The following is a 19315-nucleotide window of genomic DNA, read 5'->3' on the forward strand; positions in this document are numbered from 1 at the left end:
AATAATAATAGTAATAATAATTTTTATTTGTATTTCCCCGCTACTCCCAATGGATTGAAGCGGGATTACAACCAGAAAATCTCCATACAGTGGCAATCATATCTAAAATACATATCATAAAAACATCAAATTATATAATAGCTTTTCAAGGTCCAGGTTAGACTTCATACCACATTCATGTGATTTTTCTTTTTGGTGGTCCAGCTACTCTTTTCCTCTTGATAGGTCTACATTTGTAATGCTGTGCATAAGCACCATCATCCTTGAGTCAAGTAGCATGGAGCTTCTCCACAGTTGGAGGGCACACTTCCAGAGTCCTACCCCTCTGAAAAGCTTGCTCTCAACAGTAAAATGAAATTATTTCACTCCACTCTGTGCAACATAATGTACATAAAAGCCTTGGCACTACATGAGGGGGCTGGATTTGAGTATGACTTCACAAAAATCACAGTCACAGAATCTACCTGTTCATCCAAAACAACAACAACAACAAAACACCCTGTTTTTTGAAAAAGAAATGATCCTAGTTCTTCCCCTTCCTCCTCTTCTTGTTCATAATGATGCTTAAAACTGCATTTAAAGGGGTGATAATGGGGGTGGAATTCATCTTAAGTAACCTAGGCCTGTTACAGACAGCCAAAATAAAGCTGCTTTGAGTCACAGTGGAGGTATGGTGTTTCAATGATGCACGTGTCCTTTGAGTCCAGAAGCCACACCAAAGCCATGCTCCAGTCCTTAGGGCTGGAGCGTGGCTTTGGTGCAACTTCTGGACTCTTAGGACACATGCATCATTAAAACACCATACCTCCACTGTGACTCGAAGCAGCTTTATTTTGGCTGTCTGTAACAGGCCCTAGTCAGCAAATTCACTGAAGATTACAGGTGTATTCAAGAAATAATATAGATGATAAATGTTTAGCAAAATACAAGCCAATATTATATGCCACCGAATTCAATGGACTGCTCTTTTTTTTTAAAAAAAAGCCTCAAGATCATGTTTTTGATAAATGATAACTCAGCTTGCTGCAGTGAAATGAACACATTTCGTAATGACAAGTAACACATTTCATAATGAATTTCTTCACACTGCTGTGTTCTCCATCAAAATAATGTAGGTGGCTGCTAGGTCCTAGTCTCTTGTGACTAAACAGCAGTTTTTATAAGTGATGTTTCTCTGGCTACCTTTTCTACATTAAGAAAAGGTCTTTGGCTATCTACCTTTTCTGCATTAAGATATTCACCCATGACCTATCCCCACATCATTGCCTGCCTACCTACATCTCTTTCTATCCTTCTACAAGAACAATACATACATACATATGTATACATATGTAACCATACATACATACATAAACTAGTTTCTTGAATTAAGGTAAATGCCACAATTAAGTGGTTACAGTACATTTGATCTTTCTGTCTGTTGTTAATGAGCCCATTATTTCTTTTTGAGCTTTGCCAGCCAGTACCAACCATCTCTGCCATCTCTTTTCCCTTTGTGTTTCCTTATGCTTAATATCCAAAGCATAAGGAGAAGGAGAGGTGGTCACTCAGTGTTGTTCATCACCAACATCTGATTTTCATGTTTGGTTAGCCATCATTCCCGGTCTAAGATTCACACTGTGTTGAAACTCCATCCTCAGTGAAAGAGTTTATAGATTCCCATGTGAGAACAACTGGAGCATATCCTCACTGACAAACACTTGTTCAAAAAACACTAAAGTTGATGCAGATCCTCTACAGTCTGCAAATTGAGAAACTGTTCCTTGTCAGCCAAGGGCAATTTTCCACATCAAGGCCGATTTAAGGTGTAATTGCGGGCGTGCTTTGGGAATTGTGAAAGCCTTGCTATTGCTTAGCCTTCTGCAAAGTGGCTGCCTGCCATGGAGCTTTACTATTAGGAATGCAGATGAAGATTCTGATAGATGGGGCCTCCATTGAGAATAAATGGTGATGCTCTGCATCAATTAAGGAGGCTCTTCCCCAGACACAATAATCAAGCTTAAGATGTCTTAGTCCCTCAAAGGCTATTACATCACCATGGGTATTCTTCTTCTTCCTCATCCTCATCACCTTCTTCTGAGTCTTCTCCTTCCTTCTTCTTCTGGCAGTGAAGGGGTGTGCTAATGGGTAGGGTCAATGTTTGGTAAACTGAAGATGAAGATCTGTCAGCCACACCAAGCCCATGAACACAATGAAATGACATTCTCCTTCCCGCCCATGCAAAATCAAACACCTCCTTCAAAGGGATAAAAGGGAGGCTCTTCCCAGCTCTGGATTCATAGGGATTTGCTTCCCTTGGGCTCTGCATATCTCTCTTCCTTTTTTTATATCGCAGCTACTTGGCTTGATTGTTTTCTTTGCTATCTGTTTGACTCCAACACCACAATGTCTCTCCAGACCGTCTTCCAAAGCTCCAAAGGGAGCAGAAGGGGCTACAGCTCATGTTCTGCTATTGGTGGTGGTGGAGGAGGAAGTAGACGTACCTATTCATGCAGGGGATTTGGAGGCGGCGGTGGCATGAGAGGCCAGTATGGCAGCAGGAGCCTCCATAACTACGGTGGAGGCACGAGGATTTCCTATGGACGAGGCTATGGAGGAGGCATCTGTGGAGGCTATGGTGGTGGCTATGGTGGTGGACTTGGTGGTGGACTTGGTAGTGGTTATGGTGGAGGCTATGGTGGAGGCTATGGTGGTGGAATCGGTGGTGGAATCAGTGGTGGTGGAGGAATGGGTGGCTTTGGAGGTGGAGGAATGGGTGGTGGTTTCGGACCTGGAGGAATGGGTGGTGGGTTTGGTCCTGGAATGGGTGGTGGCTTTGGACCTGGAGGAATTGGTGGTGGTTCTGGAGGCATTGGCAGTGTCCAAATAGATCCAAATCTTCTACGACCAGTCCGTGTAGAGATTGACCCCCAGATCCAGCAAATAAAAACTCAAGAGAAAGAGCAGATCAAGGTCCTCAATAACCAATTTGCCACTTTCATTGACAAGGTGAGTTATCAGAAGAGCATGTGATACATCTTGATCACATGGAATGCATGTTTGGGGGGGGGGGGTGCAGTTAATTTTGATACTCTAAATGCATGTTTGAGAGGAAATTCGGTTATTTTTCAGAGTCAGAATTTTGATTTTGGCATATATTCCCCCATATACAGCTAGGGATTAGATAGGATTTCTTCTCTATAGAATGCCTTCTTAAGATTATGAAATTAGGAGCTGTATGCTTATATAATATGAAATGTATAATGGCTTCCTAACCAAACATTTAAATCATTGCATGTTATTATTTTGAATCCAGAGAGACCCATTTTAAAACTGTTTCAGCAGGTGAATTCTAAAAGTGGTACCAAAAAAATTGTGGATGGAAAGTCTTCCTTAAAAAATAATAGTAACTAGTGAAGGTACAATTAGAATTTGTGGAGGCAAAAGCAATTGATTGTTAGGGATATATTGATACTTCTCAATGTCTTAATTTTTTTTGACATATCATTTGAATGTTTTAGAATGGTTAACACAAAAATGAAATGGATATAAATAAAGAAAATGATTAAGTTATTCAAAATTCAAAGAAGAATGTGAGATTTGACCTAGCTGAAATACTCTAGGTTTTGAAACCTAGGCCAAATTCTGGGTGAAATTACAGATCAGTTAAAAATCCTGCTGCCATTGAAACCTGCCTCCAGCAAAATTTGAAGGCAATACAGGGTGTTGCTCCTCTGTCAAAACATTGAAGGAATTTAAAGCAAGACTTAAAAGTTTTGATATTATTGGCAAAATTTCTCAGCTCCCTTTTGCATATCCCTAGGTTGTGGTGATGATTACAGTTAAAGCAATGATGCATATCTGTCATGGGAACATGAAAATACATTACACACTTTACGATGTATGGATTCAGATCATCGGTACCTTTAGCCCAATATTGTCCATTGCAGCCTTTTAGAACTTAAAGCCCTCCAGATGTTGTGGGACTTCCACCCTCAGTACAGCTCCAGGCTGTCCTGAAGGCACCATGTTGTCTAATGTGTCCTACTTAGTATGGATAATGCTCACAGACTGTCAATTTTGTAGTTTAAAAAAAAATCTGGAAGGCACTATGCTGGAGAAGACTTACCTACACCAGATGATAACAGCTGCCTAGGATTTATTTTTAAAAATATTTCAACTGGAGATAACAATGACTGAATGTGAGATCGCCTAGATATAAAATATGTGCCCTGCCACTGGTTGTGGCTTTTCTTTGAAGACCACAAAGATTACTAATATCAAGTGACAACGAGAACAATATCAACAACAGCAACAAGAATTAGTACACAGCTTACCCCACTGCAGTTATTGGTGCATGTAAGAAAAAGAACCAGTAGTTTAATAGTTTCCTTGTGGGATCTCCTGGAGGAAACCCTTAATCACCATTGATATCAAGTGACCACTTGTAAATGATCCTGGCTTAAATGGGACTCCTATGTCACATGAAACTTCTGATGAATTGTTTCAGAAACTAAATAACATTTGATGAGTTTATAGAAATTCTCAGGTGCCTTTGTCCTGATGTCCCTGAAATGTTATTCATTAAATTGCCAGTGTTTCAACTTCTGCAATTTTTCAACAAAAACAAAACCACAAATGGGGGAAATGGTATGGAGCTGGGGGTCCAACCAGTTTGCTGTGGGCCTTTGCATAAGATTCAGTTCTCTATGAAAGGGCTGCCTTAGATGTTAATAAGAAACACACATTCCACCTCCTTTGACCTCATGCACTCAGATACATCTCATTCTTGGTTTTCAGGTACGGTTCCTTGAGCAGCAAAACAAGGTTCTGCAAACCAAATGGCAGATCTTACAGCAACAGACTCAAGGTCAAGGCCCAAGGCTGAACCTGGATGGAGAATTTCAGCGTTTCATGAACAGCCTGAGGAACCAAATTGAACAAACCCGTGGCCAGAAGCAACAGCTGGTGTCTGAACTTCAGAGCATGCAGCAATATGTGGAAGACTTCAAGAACAAGTAAGGAAACAAGAAATGAAAGATGCTTGTCACATACTCACCAAGACTGCATAGATGAAAGCTAGGACACATGTGGTCAAGCACCATCAGAATGTGGTCAAAAGGGTATAAGCTATTTATTAATGTGGGAAACTATACAAGCTAGACAGGTAGCTGCAATATGCTATTGCCTGGGCCTACTGTGAAGGGCAAAATTCTCACCTCTCTGCTCCGCTTCTCTCCACTCCTCTCTGCTCCTCTCCTCCTACTGAGTTAATGGAGTGCAAACTAGTTTTGCCTTTTGAACTCAGTATGCAGCAGTAAACTGAGCAGCAAAGTGAAGACAAAGAAGAAAATTGGGAAAAAGAGAAAGAAATGGGCTCATTTTAACAAAGTGGGATGACAGAACATAAATCAAGACAGTCTCTGCCAAATCAGGATAGTTGGTGGGTACATTATTACAACTGATGGCCCAATCATACAGCCTGTACTTTAGAAGGATAGTCAGTCCTGAACTACCAATTAACTGTTGCTGTTGCAGCAAGAGCAATAGAGGAGTATCCAGCTGTTTCCCTAAAGCTGGTTGCCTAGCATTGATATCCCTACAGACAAAGTCCTTGGGAATGCCTGTAACCATGCATCCAGCTACAGGAACATAGCTGGATGCTACTGTCCTGATATCCTCATTCTCCACTGTTCAGGGAAATGACCATTTTGGGCACCTGCAGCAAAGGAAGGGGTTTCTGGGGAAGGATTTGGGGCATTGTGTGGTTAGTACAGAATTCTGACCTCTGCAATAACCAAAAAAGTGGCAGACGTTGGACGTATGCGATTATAACTCACCAACAGTATGCCAGCCTATGTTAATGCTTGTATAGGGATTGAGTGCTATTCAACTTACCTGGCTTACTTTAACATTTTTTGTATTCTTTTTGGCATCTTGTATACTTGCTTTTTATACTTTGTTGTGTGCAAAATAAAACAGTAGCACATGTAATTCACTGTACTGTTATCTTCTTTTCTTCCTTCTTCACTTTGAACAGGTACGAAGAAGAAATCAACAGACGCACAACAGCTGAGAATGAATTTGTGGTGCTGAAAAAGGTGAGCAGTGGACCTAGGTATCCTACTAGAAAAAGAAATTGTGCTTGGAGTGTAGTGGAGTCTCCTTTCTTAGAGGTCTTTAAACAGAGGCTGGATGGCCATCTGTCAGGGATGTTTTGATTGAGAGTTCCTGCATGGCAGGTAGTTGGACTGGATGGCCCTTGGGGTCTCTTCCAACTCTATGATTCTAAGAGAATTGCTTTCTACCATGCAGGTAAGGCTGCATGGTTATTGAGTTTTAAGGCTCCCATTTTAGGACAGATAAAAATGTGCTACCCAAACCTTTTGAGTTTACTCTTTCAGAGAGATTACAAGCAAGCATTCTATGTTTCAGTATGCTCCATATCAAAATCTCACAGTACACTGAAAATTAGCCTGACAGAGGAAAGCTTCAGGTATACCTCTTCTCAATATACATGTCCCACATAGATACATTCAGGATAATTTGATATGCTGGGTATGTGAACTTAGACAGCAAATTATTTCTCAGGTATTTTAAAGTGACAAGAAAGCAGGAGAGGATTGTACTGTATAGGTTTAGTTAGGCTCCTTGGAATGCATCTGAGCTGTCAAAATAATGCAATTTGACACCACTTTGACTGCCTGAGTCTGAGGTGTGCCAGTGTTGACTTTCTGAAGTTTTACCTTTTTGTTCTTCTTATTTTTTTCACCCCAGGATGTGGATTGTGCCTACATGGGGAAGGTTGATTTGGAAGCTAAAGTTGGTGCATTAGTTGAAAAGCTCAACTTCCTGAGAAGAATATTTGAAGTAGTAAGGAACTTTTCCATTCCATCTCTAAGCCAGAAACTAACTAACTAACTAACTAACTAACTAACTAACTAACTATTTATTTATTTATTTCATTTATTTGTATGGCATCTTTCTCCAAGAAGGGACCCATGATGATATATCACCAGAAATGATGCTCCTCATTCCCCAACCTTCTCTCAGAACTCAAATTTAAGTTTGGTTTCAAAGGAAGCAACATTCTCTTCTTATAGCAAATGAACACACAACCCTCCTTCCACATAGTTTGGTGAGAATGATGGCCTGGAGTAAGTAGGAATAGCGAGTGGTTGTTGAAACAAGAGAAGAAAGGCTCAGGAGTAAAGAGGGACTTTCACCTGTTCAGGACACAGAAGCTTTATCCTGAGTTGATCTGTGGATGTGCTTAGGTGTTTTACTCCTTACATTTTCCTTTGTTGCACAGTGTTTCCTCTCAGAAAGCCTAATCCACATGGTTTAGGCCTCTCTGTTCTCACTGAACTAAGGAGATCCATGTTCTGTACCTGCAACAAACTGCTCAGTCAAGATGATCACATGCCAGTTTTCATTTTGTTTGCAAACTTTATTCTTATCTTTTCTTTTTCTTTTCTTCAGCATAAATTAGAGACCAAAAGTATTCTGTACTATAAATATTTTTATTTTATTTTATTTTTTGCAGCATACCTCTTATATGAACATTGCAATCCACTTTGGCCCAATTTTATTAGAAGGGATGGATTTGCTATTATAAAATGCAGGGCACAAAATTCATTGTAGCAGTCTATGAAAAAAGCATGAAAGCGGCTGCAGATCTTTTACATTAAACATATTACATGTATAGTTGAAGTAAGGCTGATTTCAAGCACAATTGATTGACTGAGGGTCTTTTTTTTTTTTTTGTCTTTTGCAGGAAATATCTCAGTACCAAGTAGGTGGGCAAGATACCTCGGTGGTTGTGAGCATGGATAACAACACTCATTTTGACTTAGAAAGTATCATTGATGAAGTAAGAGCTCAATATGAGGAGATTGCTCGCACCAGCCGAGCAGAAGCTGAGACCTGGTATCGCACCCAAGTAAGTAACCTGGCTGAAACTCACAAGCAATAGACCTAGCAGTGTCTTGTACTTTTCCAGGGAGTAGTTTCTTTCTTTCTTTCTTTCTTTTTTTTGTAGAAACTAAAGATTGGAACTTGCCAATCTTTGTCTATTCTTTGATTTGTTCTCTGTGGCATAGGAACTGAGGAGACATGGATACTACATTTAAATTGATTCAGCAGTGATTCTCTTTCCTTGGGAGACCTTGAGAACTGTAGTTCAGTGAAAAGAGGAAGGTCACTGATTCTCTAAGAATGCGTTCTCAGCTTTTTCACCAAACTACAGTTCCCAAGATTCTTTACGAGAACCATAGCAGTAATAGAAACAGAGCTCAGAAAGTTACTTAGGGGAAACAAGTATGAACATGATGACATATTGAAGCTATCTATAATAGATGATAATTTAGGTCCCAGTTCTTAAGCAGGTTATTTCCTCAAAATCTGGTACCAAAAGATGATTGGGATCCTACTAAGAAGAAGGGTTGATAGTCTGTTCAGTCTTTACAAAGTAATAAACCAGAATTATGAAATCATAAATGTTTGAATTCAGGTTTATGATGGTTTGGCCATTGCAATGACTGAAAGCCTATCACGAGTGCTGTTTATACTGGCCAGGATATTCTGAAGGCATCCTGGAGTACTTTAGCCCCAAAGATGCACCAACCTCTCCCTGTTGCCTTGGCTATCCATTCTGATGCCAGGCGACTGTTTGCACATGTGTCCCATTGTGCTTCCTGGCCCAGTCATGGCAGAACTCTCACTTCTGAGGTCAGAACAAGGTGTCCAGCCTCAATCACATAGTTGTTCTGACCTCAGAGCACTGTTATGTTTGCACCAGGTGGTACAGCAAATGGAATGGAGGGTTTCAGAACTTCCAGGGAAGATCCAGAGCAAACAAGAGCTTTTTTTTTTTCATTTGAAGAGGGGTATAGGTTTGGCACTGAACAGGTTTGCCAGTTTTAGCACTGAACATGCTGAATATCATGTGGTCTCTTCCCACCAGACTTAGGGTTTTGGATTCCCTGCTGAGATGACAGGGGAAGGCAGGTTTAATTGGCCTGTGCAGACAGAGCCACAGGGATGAAGCAGCTTCACCAGCATAGGGATTTCTGAGGCTCTTGGGAGAGGAGTGGTGAGTGAAGATGCTTTAATTCTACCCCTCCTGACCACATGGAGCTTTTAACAGGCAGCAGCAGCAGGGACTATCATAAAGCACTTGGCTGCTAGCGAGGCCTGGACATTTTTTCACTCACTGCCTCACTCACCAGCAGCTTGGAAATCTCTATGTCCATGGGGTTGCTTAGTCTCTAAGGCAGGATTTGAAGGGTTGCAATGGGAGATGTAGCTATGATGATGGACCTTTGTCATCATAGCCATGAGTCCTGATGCAGGATCTTGACCATGGGCTTTTGGAAGGATGAAGAGAACCAGAAAAGTGAACTCATCCTTAAACTATCATTGCCATATACTGATAAACAAGCACTTGTAACTCATTCTCCATGCACAACAACCCAATTTCAAAAACTTAAATGGGCTTTTAAATAATCATCCCCTTTCCTGAAGAAATCTTAAAAACTGTAGTTTTGGGTAAGGGAAATCTCAGCACCTTCTCTTACTACAATTCTCAGAATTCCTTCTGGGGAAGTCCCTGACAGTTATAGTGGTATAAAACCCATGTATGTTTGTACTATGGCTAAATGTTCTTAGTCACTTCTGTTATAACCCATATATTTAGCCTAATGTGGTACAATGGACAGACATTTGGCTATTTTCTCTCCTTTGACTGTTGAGTTTTTAGCATGCCTTTTTTTAAACCTGACAGTATGAAGCTCTGCAGAACACAGCAGGAAGACATGGGGATAATTTGCAGAACACCAGACAAGAGATTCAAGAATTGACCAGGACCATCCAGAGGCTGCGTTCTGAAATTGAGCATGTCAAGAAACAGGTATGACATTTGACAATAAGGATGAAAATGGAATTCTCTTTAGGAGATCCACGTTGCTAACTTAGGTGAAGAAATCAGGATCTTAGTTCAATATATCTGGAAAAGTTGGACATTGGAAAAGTTACTTTTTAAACATTACCCCCCCCCCCCCATCCCCATCTCCATCCTGCTCATTATGCCTGCTGGGAGTTACATTCCAAAAAAGTATTTTTCCAAGCTCTGACATCTTGTAGAAAGCTCTGGTCCAAATTCTGATCGCTCCAATTAAAAGCATTTAACTGTATTTAAAACACTTTCCCCCCAAACTGCTGTCTAAGGATGACAGTTGATGTAATAAAATACATCTGGGAGTTGTCAGGTTGGGAAAAGCTGATCTAAGGGTGAGAGCTGGGAAAGACTGTGGAGCGAGTCATTGACTTTCAGAATAGACCGCACTCTGACTCAGCAACCTTATACTTTCATCTCAGGCAGCCGCTGAAGATTTCCTTCTCCTTCTTAGCAATCACCTTTCCCAATCTCTCTGTGCTCGGCAACAGATGAAGGGGCAAAAGGCTTTGTTTGACTGTTGCATCATAATAGACAGGGAAACTTGCACACGGGACAAACTGCATTGCCTATATGGAAATGCGGGTGTGTGACACTGCTTGAAATTACATTTCCTTAAGAAGCCTGGGTGGTTCAAGGGACAATGTGTTGCAATTTGAACATGGGAGGTTTTAGGGTGGAATCTTTTAGGCATCGAAACTAGAATCTCAGAAAAAAAGTGCTAGGGCTTATGGTTAGGATGTAGCTCAGTGGTAGAGCATGAATTTTGCATGCAACAGGCCATGGGTTCAATCCTGAATATTTTCATATGGGGCTGGGAAAGATCCTTGTCTGAGACCTGGGAAAGTCCTTGCCAGTCAGTACATATAATGCTGAGTTGGATGAACCAATGATGGGATATGAAACGGTGGTGGCTACAATGTCAGTGGGTCAGTGAATCTGCTCTGGGTTTTAGCTTGGAGTTTAAGGGAGCCATCCAAGGAGCTGAACCTGTTTGAGGATAGTGTTTGGCATCTTGCACACATCAGAACTGCTAGCCTTCACTGACACAAGGGCAGTGTCCCCTTTGGCTCTTCTCAAGATGTTTTGGATAAACTCTTGGAATCCCTCAGAGAGGAACTGTTCCAAGCTGATATGGAGGATTGATTACACATTTCTCATCTTTATAGCCCTGCCATTAAGTTGATGTCAGTGAATTAATTAACAGCTTGGAACAGTTATTTTCTGGGGGATTCCAAGTGTTTGTCCAAAACGTGTGGAGGAGGTCCAAAGGGAACACTGCCTTTGTGTCAGTGAAGACTGGCAGCTCTGATGTGTGCAAGATGCCAAAGTCTACCCTCAAATAGGCTCAGCTTTTTCATTCATTCATTAATTTGATGCTTGCTAATTGTCTTTTTGAAGTAAGAAATGTGTAATTTTAGCGATTTTCTTTTCCTGGGAATTTTTTGGGAAACTGTCCAGGTTTTGAAGACTATTTACAGTTTGGGAATTGCTTTGTATAAAATTCCCATGTGCTAGTCAATTATTTTTTTACAGAAAACAACATTTCTGTACAGAAATATTATTTTCTACTCAGAAAATGCTGTTATGATCATAATGTTGTTTTCTGCACAAGACAACTATGTGTTAATTTTCTGTAAAAAAACTGCAAAGATTCTTAGCCATTCAGGATTCTTCTTGTCAGAGTTTCTTGGCCAGCAAAAAAACAATTTTTGACATTTTTCCAAATATTTTTGAATATTTTCCCACCCTTAAACAGCTATAAAGGGGTGAGAAGAGGCAACAGTGTCCATGAAGCAGCAATGAACCATGGACCAAGATTAAAAAACTATCTTCCACAATTTTTTAAATAATAAAAGAAACCCCAATGGCTCTATTTTAGAAAAGCAATTTTTCTCTAAATATTAAAAAAGACTTTGCAACCATCTTGCTTCTTTATTTCCATTAAATAATCATGCCTATGATAACAAGAGGAAACAATGTATGTCACCAGAGCTTTTGGGTATTTTTCCCTGACTCAGTCCCTGAACCTGTTTGGAATATATCAAGAGTTCAGCCCTGGAAAATGAGATTAGAAAGTAGTGGTGACAGGAGAGTCTGTCTCTCCCAACTGAGCACCTACAACCTATCTTTAAAGGTTTTTTTTTTTAAATAAATAACACGTTCAGAACATAAACCATGGCTTCCATATAGTCTTGAACCCTAGTACACTTTTTTTTATAGACAAGAAAGGAAATCCCCCCTTATGCCAACTGATTTTTTTAAAGAAGGAGGCATGGGACTCCAAGCAGTTCTATAAATCTCATTTCATTGATTTGGAAACAATTCTCTCTGATGACTTGTGGTAGCCAGGTTTTCAAAACAGCAATATGGGACAATAAAAATTCCTGACTTGCTGGGCTAACAATCAAGAAGAAGCTATTAATAAGTCTGTGTTTTACCTAAATATTGATTTCAGTTAACCTAGCCATGCATTCCTGTGGAAAATCAAGATATTGTCCTCATTCTTAAATTATCTAATGCACACATTTCTGCCTTTCTGAAGTGCTTATGCTCCCACATATGGGAATTTTGGACATCTCATTTAGTCTGTATAAAAGGAAAAGCCTTCTACCCCTCTAATAGGATAATAGCCAGCCATAAAGGGCACATTTTCTGGCCTTCAGATAAGGGACAGCTCTTCGAATAAGGGACATGTAGCTACCCTAACTTGTGGGAAAGAAGCTTTCCATGCTCAGATATGCTTCCTCCTTTTAAAAGAATTCTAATGCACTGCAATAATAAACCTGGGGATGGAAAGACACCTTCCCGAACTGTCCCCTTCTGAACCAAGGCTTAAATTTAACCTTCATTAAATCTTAGAAGGAAAAGTGGGTGGGAAAGGAAGGAATCTAACAGCATCTTTAAGGCTAAACAATATTTTAGCATTCCGGCTAAATCTGGCACTGTCCATCATAACAGCTTTCAAAGAAATATCAACATCAGACACTTGTAGAATAAAAAACAGGGGAAAGCGAGGAGGAGAATACATGCTACAAAAGACTAACATGGCTATTTCTTTGAAAACTTTACTAACTATCCCACTCTCACTGAAAGTGGGTGTGATATTCACTTGTATTGCTTCACCTAGGCTGGTGCCTGCCAGGTGTATTGACTACCATCTCCATCATCCACAGCAAGAGCATGATCCTGGCAGAAAGAAGCCTACAATAGAAATAAAAGGAGCAATTTTTAAAGAATCGTCTTCCTTATCTTCCCTGTTCTCTTGTAGATTGCTCAGTTGCAGTCAGCAATTGCTGAATCTGAGGAGCGTGGCGAGATGGCCCTCCGGGATGCTAAGCAGAAACTGGATGAATTGGAGAATGCCCTTGTCAAGGACAAGGCAGAACTGGCTCGCATCTTGAAAGAGTACCAGGATCTGCTGAATATCAAGCTTGCTCTGGACATGGAGATTGCCATGTACAGAAAACTGTTGGAAGGAGAAGAGAGCAGGTGTGTCTACTGCTGCCTTTCATATCAGGGCTTTTTGCTTCTTCTTTCTTGGCTGGTTTCTTGAGGCCCAAGTGTTGACAGGTAGCATTTGTCTTGATTTTAAATATTATGGCATGTCATGTTTTCAGTGGGGACCCACCAAATGTTTGCATATTCAGATAATGTCCTGTAGCTATTTTAACATCTTAATTTGGGGGTGAGGAAATTCAGTTTGTCTCCAGATTCCCTTCAGAAACGCAGTGCCTCCTTTTGTATTGTGTCCTTCTGTCCTTGATCTGCAGGGAGAGAGCAGAGGCTGATATGTGGAGGATCTAGATTTACCAAAGGGCATTGGATGAGATGACTTTTCCATTTCTTGCAGAACTGTTGAAAAGTTATTTTTTCGATTAGATGTTCCAGAAAATTCTAGCCAACATACTGGAGGATTCTGGAGTTGTAGGTTTTTGTTTTTATTTTTTTTAAGAGCCATTGTGATGTAGTGGTCTGAGTGTTGGATTAAGGCTCTGGAAAACAAGAGTTTGAATCCCTGCTTGGCCATGGAAACCCACTAGGTGACATTGGACAAATCAGATTCTCTCAGCCAAGGAGGACGGCAAGGACAAGCTACCTCTGAACAACACTTACAGTGAAAAGCCTGTGATAGGTTCACTTTAGGATTACCATAAGTCAGAAACAACAACAAAGTCTAAAGTACCATATCCACACTCTGGAGTCCCTTGCAAGTTGCAATTCATGATTCTGTTCTTCATGAATACTAGACAGGGACAGGCTACTCTCATCTGGAAATACCACTATGTCTAATTATGCTTTTTTAGTGTTTGTTTCAGTGAATGACTTTTATTTCTTTCTCCTAAACAGGTTAACTGGCCTAGGATCCCAAGTCCATGTCTGTAAGTAAACTGTCTTCACTGAAATTGGTATGAAATTCATTTTAAAGTCATGGAAGTATATGTACTGAACTTGTGCTTCCTTTGCAGCGGTGAGAAGCAGTGGTTACGGTGGAGGAATGAGCAGCGGTGGATTTGGCGGACTTGGAGGCGGAATGGGTGGCGGCGGCCTTGGAATGGGCAGTGGTGGAATGGGCAGCGGAGGCCTTGGCATGGGCGGAGGTGGAATGAGTGGCGGAGGTCTCGGCATGGGCAGTGGCAGTGTCTGTGGCGGAGGAGTGGGTAGCAGCATTGGAGGTGGAGGAATGGGCGGTGGCATGTCTGGTGGCTATGGAGGTGGAAGCGGAGGCTATGGTGGAATTATCAGCAGCGGAGGCTCAGGCAGCTGTAGCTATGGAGGAGGTGGTGGATACTCACACGGTTCCGGAAGCGGTTCCAGCACAATCATCAGGAGAACCACCACGTCCAGCTCATCCATCAAAGGCGGAAGGAATTAAACACCCTTACGAGTCCAAATGGAAAGCTTCTATTGACAACAGCACATAACCTTCAATCCCAACCTGATAATCCAGAAAAGAAACAAACTGTGTCCTTTAAAGCACTAGATCTTTATTTTCTCTCCAAAATCAACCTGCAAGAAGGCACCACTGAGGTAGTCATCTTCCATCATGCTACTATCACCTGTGGATTGGATGACCAGTGGTAGAACAGATCAGAAGAGAACGCTAATGAAATGTGCTAGTGGTGTTCTATTTTTATGACACCAATGAACAGAAAGTTTCTTGAAAGAGGAAGGGGAGTTCTGTTGAGCATGAATCTGGGCAGTGTTTCTTTCAGTATGCTGTATATTTTTTGGCTTTGTTTTGGTGGCTGTCAAATGGCAATGTGTATGACCATGACCTTTTCTTCTTTCCCTTGATGCTTCTTCTTCCAATGAATTGTTCTCTTCAGGTGTTGTAGTTCCCTACTTCTCAGAAGAAATCATTCACTTTCACTGTACACGTATATGTTTATGTTGGAAAAGTTAATACTTTATGGCTGACATTGACAAATGGCCTTATCTACCTAGAGTTATACAGTAAGATTAACTATTTTTCTTAATTATAGCCCTGTTTTACTCTGCACTCAGTGGTAGAGTTAACTTCATGGTCCTGTAGAACACTGTGTAACCATCCACTAATTAGATTTGATCATTTGAGACCCTGAGTCATCAGAGAAAGAGTACTGTGAAAATGTTCAACCTTGTGCCACTTTTGTGGATTACGTGCACCTATCTTTATCTTTCATGGTTTGTTTCCCATTTCCTTGGGAGGTGACAATTCTTAATAAACTGCAGTCAAAGTCAGATGTGGCCTTGATTTATTGCTCTCAATTGTTCAATGCAATTAATGTAGAGCTAAAATTAATGTAAGGAATTCTTGTGCATAATCTTCTTAGCTGAATTAGCTTGAGAAACATTTGTATTGAAAACCTATGCATGTTTACTTGGGAATTCTTTTTTAAAAATATTTTTATTCAAACACAAATATTTTGCTAATATAAAACACACATAGAAGGTTATGATACTACAAATACAACAAATATCACAAAACAAAAACACACTTTTATCTACTTCTACATCTACATCTACAAAAACTAGACACTCCTGTCATTGTTGTTTTTATTGTTCTTGTGTGCCTTCAAGTTGCTTCCAACTTACGGTGACCCTATCATGGTGTTTTCTGGGGTTGGGAGAAGTAGGTTCCCATAGCCAAGTAGAGAATTGCAGGCCTGTTGTCTAGAGTCTTAGTCCAACACTCAAACCACTATGCCATGCTGGTTCTCACCACTATTATTACACTAGCATAAAAGGACTTGAAAGAACAGCGATCAACAAATGACTTCCAACTTGCCAGTTAATGGTTTACTTGGGAATTCAACCTTGCAGAATTCAGTGAGTCTAATCCAAATTAGGACTGCAACCATACTTAACATGTTGGCCTTGAAATTAATCAGTACAGTTCAAAATTTAAGAGTATAAACTAAGCAAAGTCCAAATGCTTTGAATGGGAGAGTTGAGCATGAGTTAAACCCAACTAGCATATACCCACTGAATAATAGGATTTACACGGGAGTTGTTATATTTCTGTTAATTCAATACATCTACTTTAGATGGCATTAGAAATTGGATTTATACTTATGTGTTTACGTCATTCTCACTAACATACTTTGCTTTGGCTAAATTGGTCTTTCTGTTTTGGGTTGTGTTTTTTTGAAGTGCCCCTCAAGGCTTAATTTCATTTCAGCCATTTTGAATTCACATTGTTCAATTTGAAATTTTAACCTATTTCAGAGAGGTGCAAAATTTCATTTCTGCTCTTTCTGGATTTTTGGTTTGTGATATGCACAATGTCTCAGTATAAGAAAGAACACCTAGGACTGTGTTGTCTTTGAACATCTTTTCTTAAAACTTATTGTATCTACTTGTTTTTAATAATAGTATTCGCCTAGCATATGTGAAGGTAATACTTCCTTTAACAACTCTATGTGGCATACATGGAGTTACTTCTTCTCATTCTGATAAATGTGCCATACCACAAGATTGATCTTTACATGATTGTTTAGTTCTGCTAGAAGAGACCCACTTAGTCAGTGGGATTTACTTACATGTTGACTTGCTATTCAACAATTAATAATAATAATAATAATAATAATAATAATAAATAATAATAAATTTTATTTGTATATTGCTTTTCCATAGATCAAAGCAGTTTACAGACTATTAAAACCATTACAAACCAAATATAAAAAATAGATAAAATCCAATAATACATTCATACAAATATATAAACTCTAAACACAATCCTTCAAGAGGGTAAGGCAGAGAATCGATGTCAACGGAAATACGCAACTTCATTCTTCAGAGGGGAAGGCTTGACAAAAGAGAAAGGTTTTAAGCCTCTTTTTAAATGTTTCTAGGGGGGTCATCAGACGGAGCTCCTCAGGAAGACTGTTCCAAATCTGCGGGGCTGCCACTGAAAAGGCCATCTGGGATGTGGAGACATATTTGGACGAAGGAATTTCCAACAGATTCTTCCCAGATGTTCTGAGTGTGCGGGGCGGATTATATGGGGAGATGCGGTCCCTCAAGTAACTCGGGCCCAAGCCATGTAGGGCTTTATAGGTGATAACCAACACCTTGTATTGTGCTTGGAAGCGAATGGGCAGCCAGTGGAGATCTTTCAAAATAGGTGTTATATGGTCAAACCTGGATGCACTGGTGCCCAATCTGGCTGCCATGTTTTGTACTAACTGAAGCTTCTGGGTTTGGTACAAGGGTAGCCCCATGTAGAGTGCATTACAGAAATCTAAGCGAGAGGTTACCAGAGCATGTCCCAGTTTCAAGGTCCCTTTGGCCCAGGTAGGGTCGCAGCTGGTATATCAGTCGAAGCTGATAGCAAGCACTTCTGACTGTCGCATCTACCTGAGATGTCAACTGCAGGGATGAGTCCAGAAGTACTCCTAAGCTGCGAACTTCGTCCCTCAGGGGAAGTGTGACCCCATTCAGGACAGGTGGATAAATTTCCTTGCCCGGGCCTGGGGAACCTGTCACCAGTACTTCCGTTTTCTCTGGATTCAGAATGAGTTTGTTTTCCCCCATCCAGCCTATTACCGACTTCAAGCAGGCGTTCAGAGCAGAGACACCATCCTTAGATACTGCAGCAGTCGGAGACACAGAGAAGCATATTTGGGTGTCATCAGCGTACTGATAACACCGCGCCCCGTGTCTCCGGATTATCTCTCCCAGCGGTTTAATGTAAATGTTAAACAAAGTGGGGGACAGAATCGCTCCCTGAGGGATCCCAGATGTTAGTTCCCTCTTAGAGGAACAAGTGTCCCCCAACTGCACCATCTGGAATCTTCCCGAGAGGTAGGAATGGAACCACTGGAGTGCAGTGCCCCCGATGCCCAACTCCCTCAAGTGTTCCAGAAGGCTACCATGGTCAATGGTATGGAAAGCCACTGAGATGTCCAAAAGCACCAATAAGGTCACACTTCCCCTGTCGATGCCCAGATGGAGATCATTGATTAAGGCGACCATGGCAGTCTCAATTCCATATCCTGATCTGAAGCCAGTTTGAAATGGGTCCAGATAATCGGTTTTATCCAATTGTTTGAATGGGCTTTTTCCTGATGGAACTAATGAACATTATTCAAGCCAATGAATAGTATAAAGCGATTTGCCATTCTAATGCTTAATCTAACTGTCTCAAGGCCAAGCTTAGCACACTACTCACTATGAACAAAGGCACTTGAATGTAATAAAAAAACACAAAAAACAAAAGAAAGAGAGTATGAAATCCTTAAATAATATTTAAAAAGCAAAGCAAAGAACAATGCAGAGTTATTGTAATATTTATTTGTATCCCATCTTTCTCCCAAATGTTGGACTCATAATGTAGAAAGAACAATATAGCTAAAAACATACCATATATACTTGACTATAAGTTGACCTCATCTATAAGTCAAGGGCAGATTTTGGGGCCAAAATTATGGATTTTGATATGACTCATGGATAAGTTGAGGGTAAAACTTAGTAGTGTGTAACAAAGGATGCAAAGCATGAAGTAAAGGAAAAGGATGCTGAAATCTTTAAAAATGTTGACAGGCATAACTGTTTGTGCTCACCCTAAAGGCTGGATGGATGAGATAGTAGAGAGGGTTGATGCTTCTTTTAGTTTTTCCAAGAAGAGATTAAGCTCTTACCTTTCACCAGGGCATGGTTCCTTTTTTGATAAGAGTTGAAGTACGGTACTTACATTGACCCATGGATAGGTCGACCCAGGATTTTTGAGTCATTTTTTAAAATCAATTTTCAGCCACCCTACAGCCTTTTCTGCATCTGGAGGAACTGCTGGGTAAGCAGGAGAGGGAGGAGACTTGCTTGCCTGTCAGGCCAGAAGACCTGCCATATCAGGAAGGCAGCCCCTTCCCAGCCACATACAGGGTGACACCCCCTTCT

The 19315-nt window shown here is 40.6% G+C and overlaps 1 protein-coding gene across 1 annotated transcript; it reads left to right on the plus strand.

The window, feature by feature from the left end:
* Positions 1-2385: 2385 nt before the first annotated feature.
* Positions 2386-14810, plus strand: LOC149322600 (keratin, type II cytoskeletal 7-like). The gene is made up of 9 exons (XM_089529300.1): positions 2386-2988; positions 4780-4997; positions 6020-6080; positions 6757-6852; positions 7757-7921; positions 9764-9889; positions 13206-13426; positions 14285-14316; positions 14404-14810. The coding sequence occupies exons 1-9, from the start codon at positions 2386-2388 to the stop codon at positions 14808-14810; spliced, it is 1929 nt and encodes a 642-aa protein (XP_089385426.1).
* The last annotated feature ends 4505 nt before the right edge of the window (positions 14811-19315 follow it).

This window comes from Sceloporus occidentalis, unplaced genomic scaffold, assembly GCF_023333645.1.
Source record: "Sceloporus occidentalis isolate IW3139 unplaced genomic scaffold, rSceOcc1.0.p SCAF_1, whole genome shotgun sequence".
NCBI classification, from domain to species: Eukaryota; Metazoa; Chordata; class Lepidosauria; order Squamata; family Phrynosomatidae; genus Sceloporus; species Sceloporus occidentalis.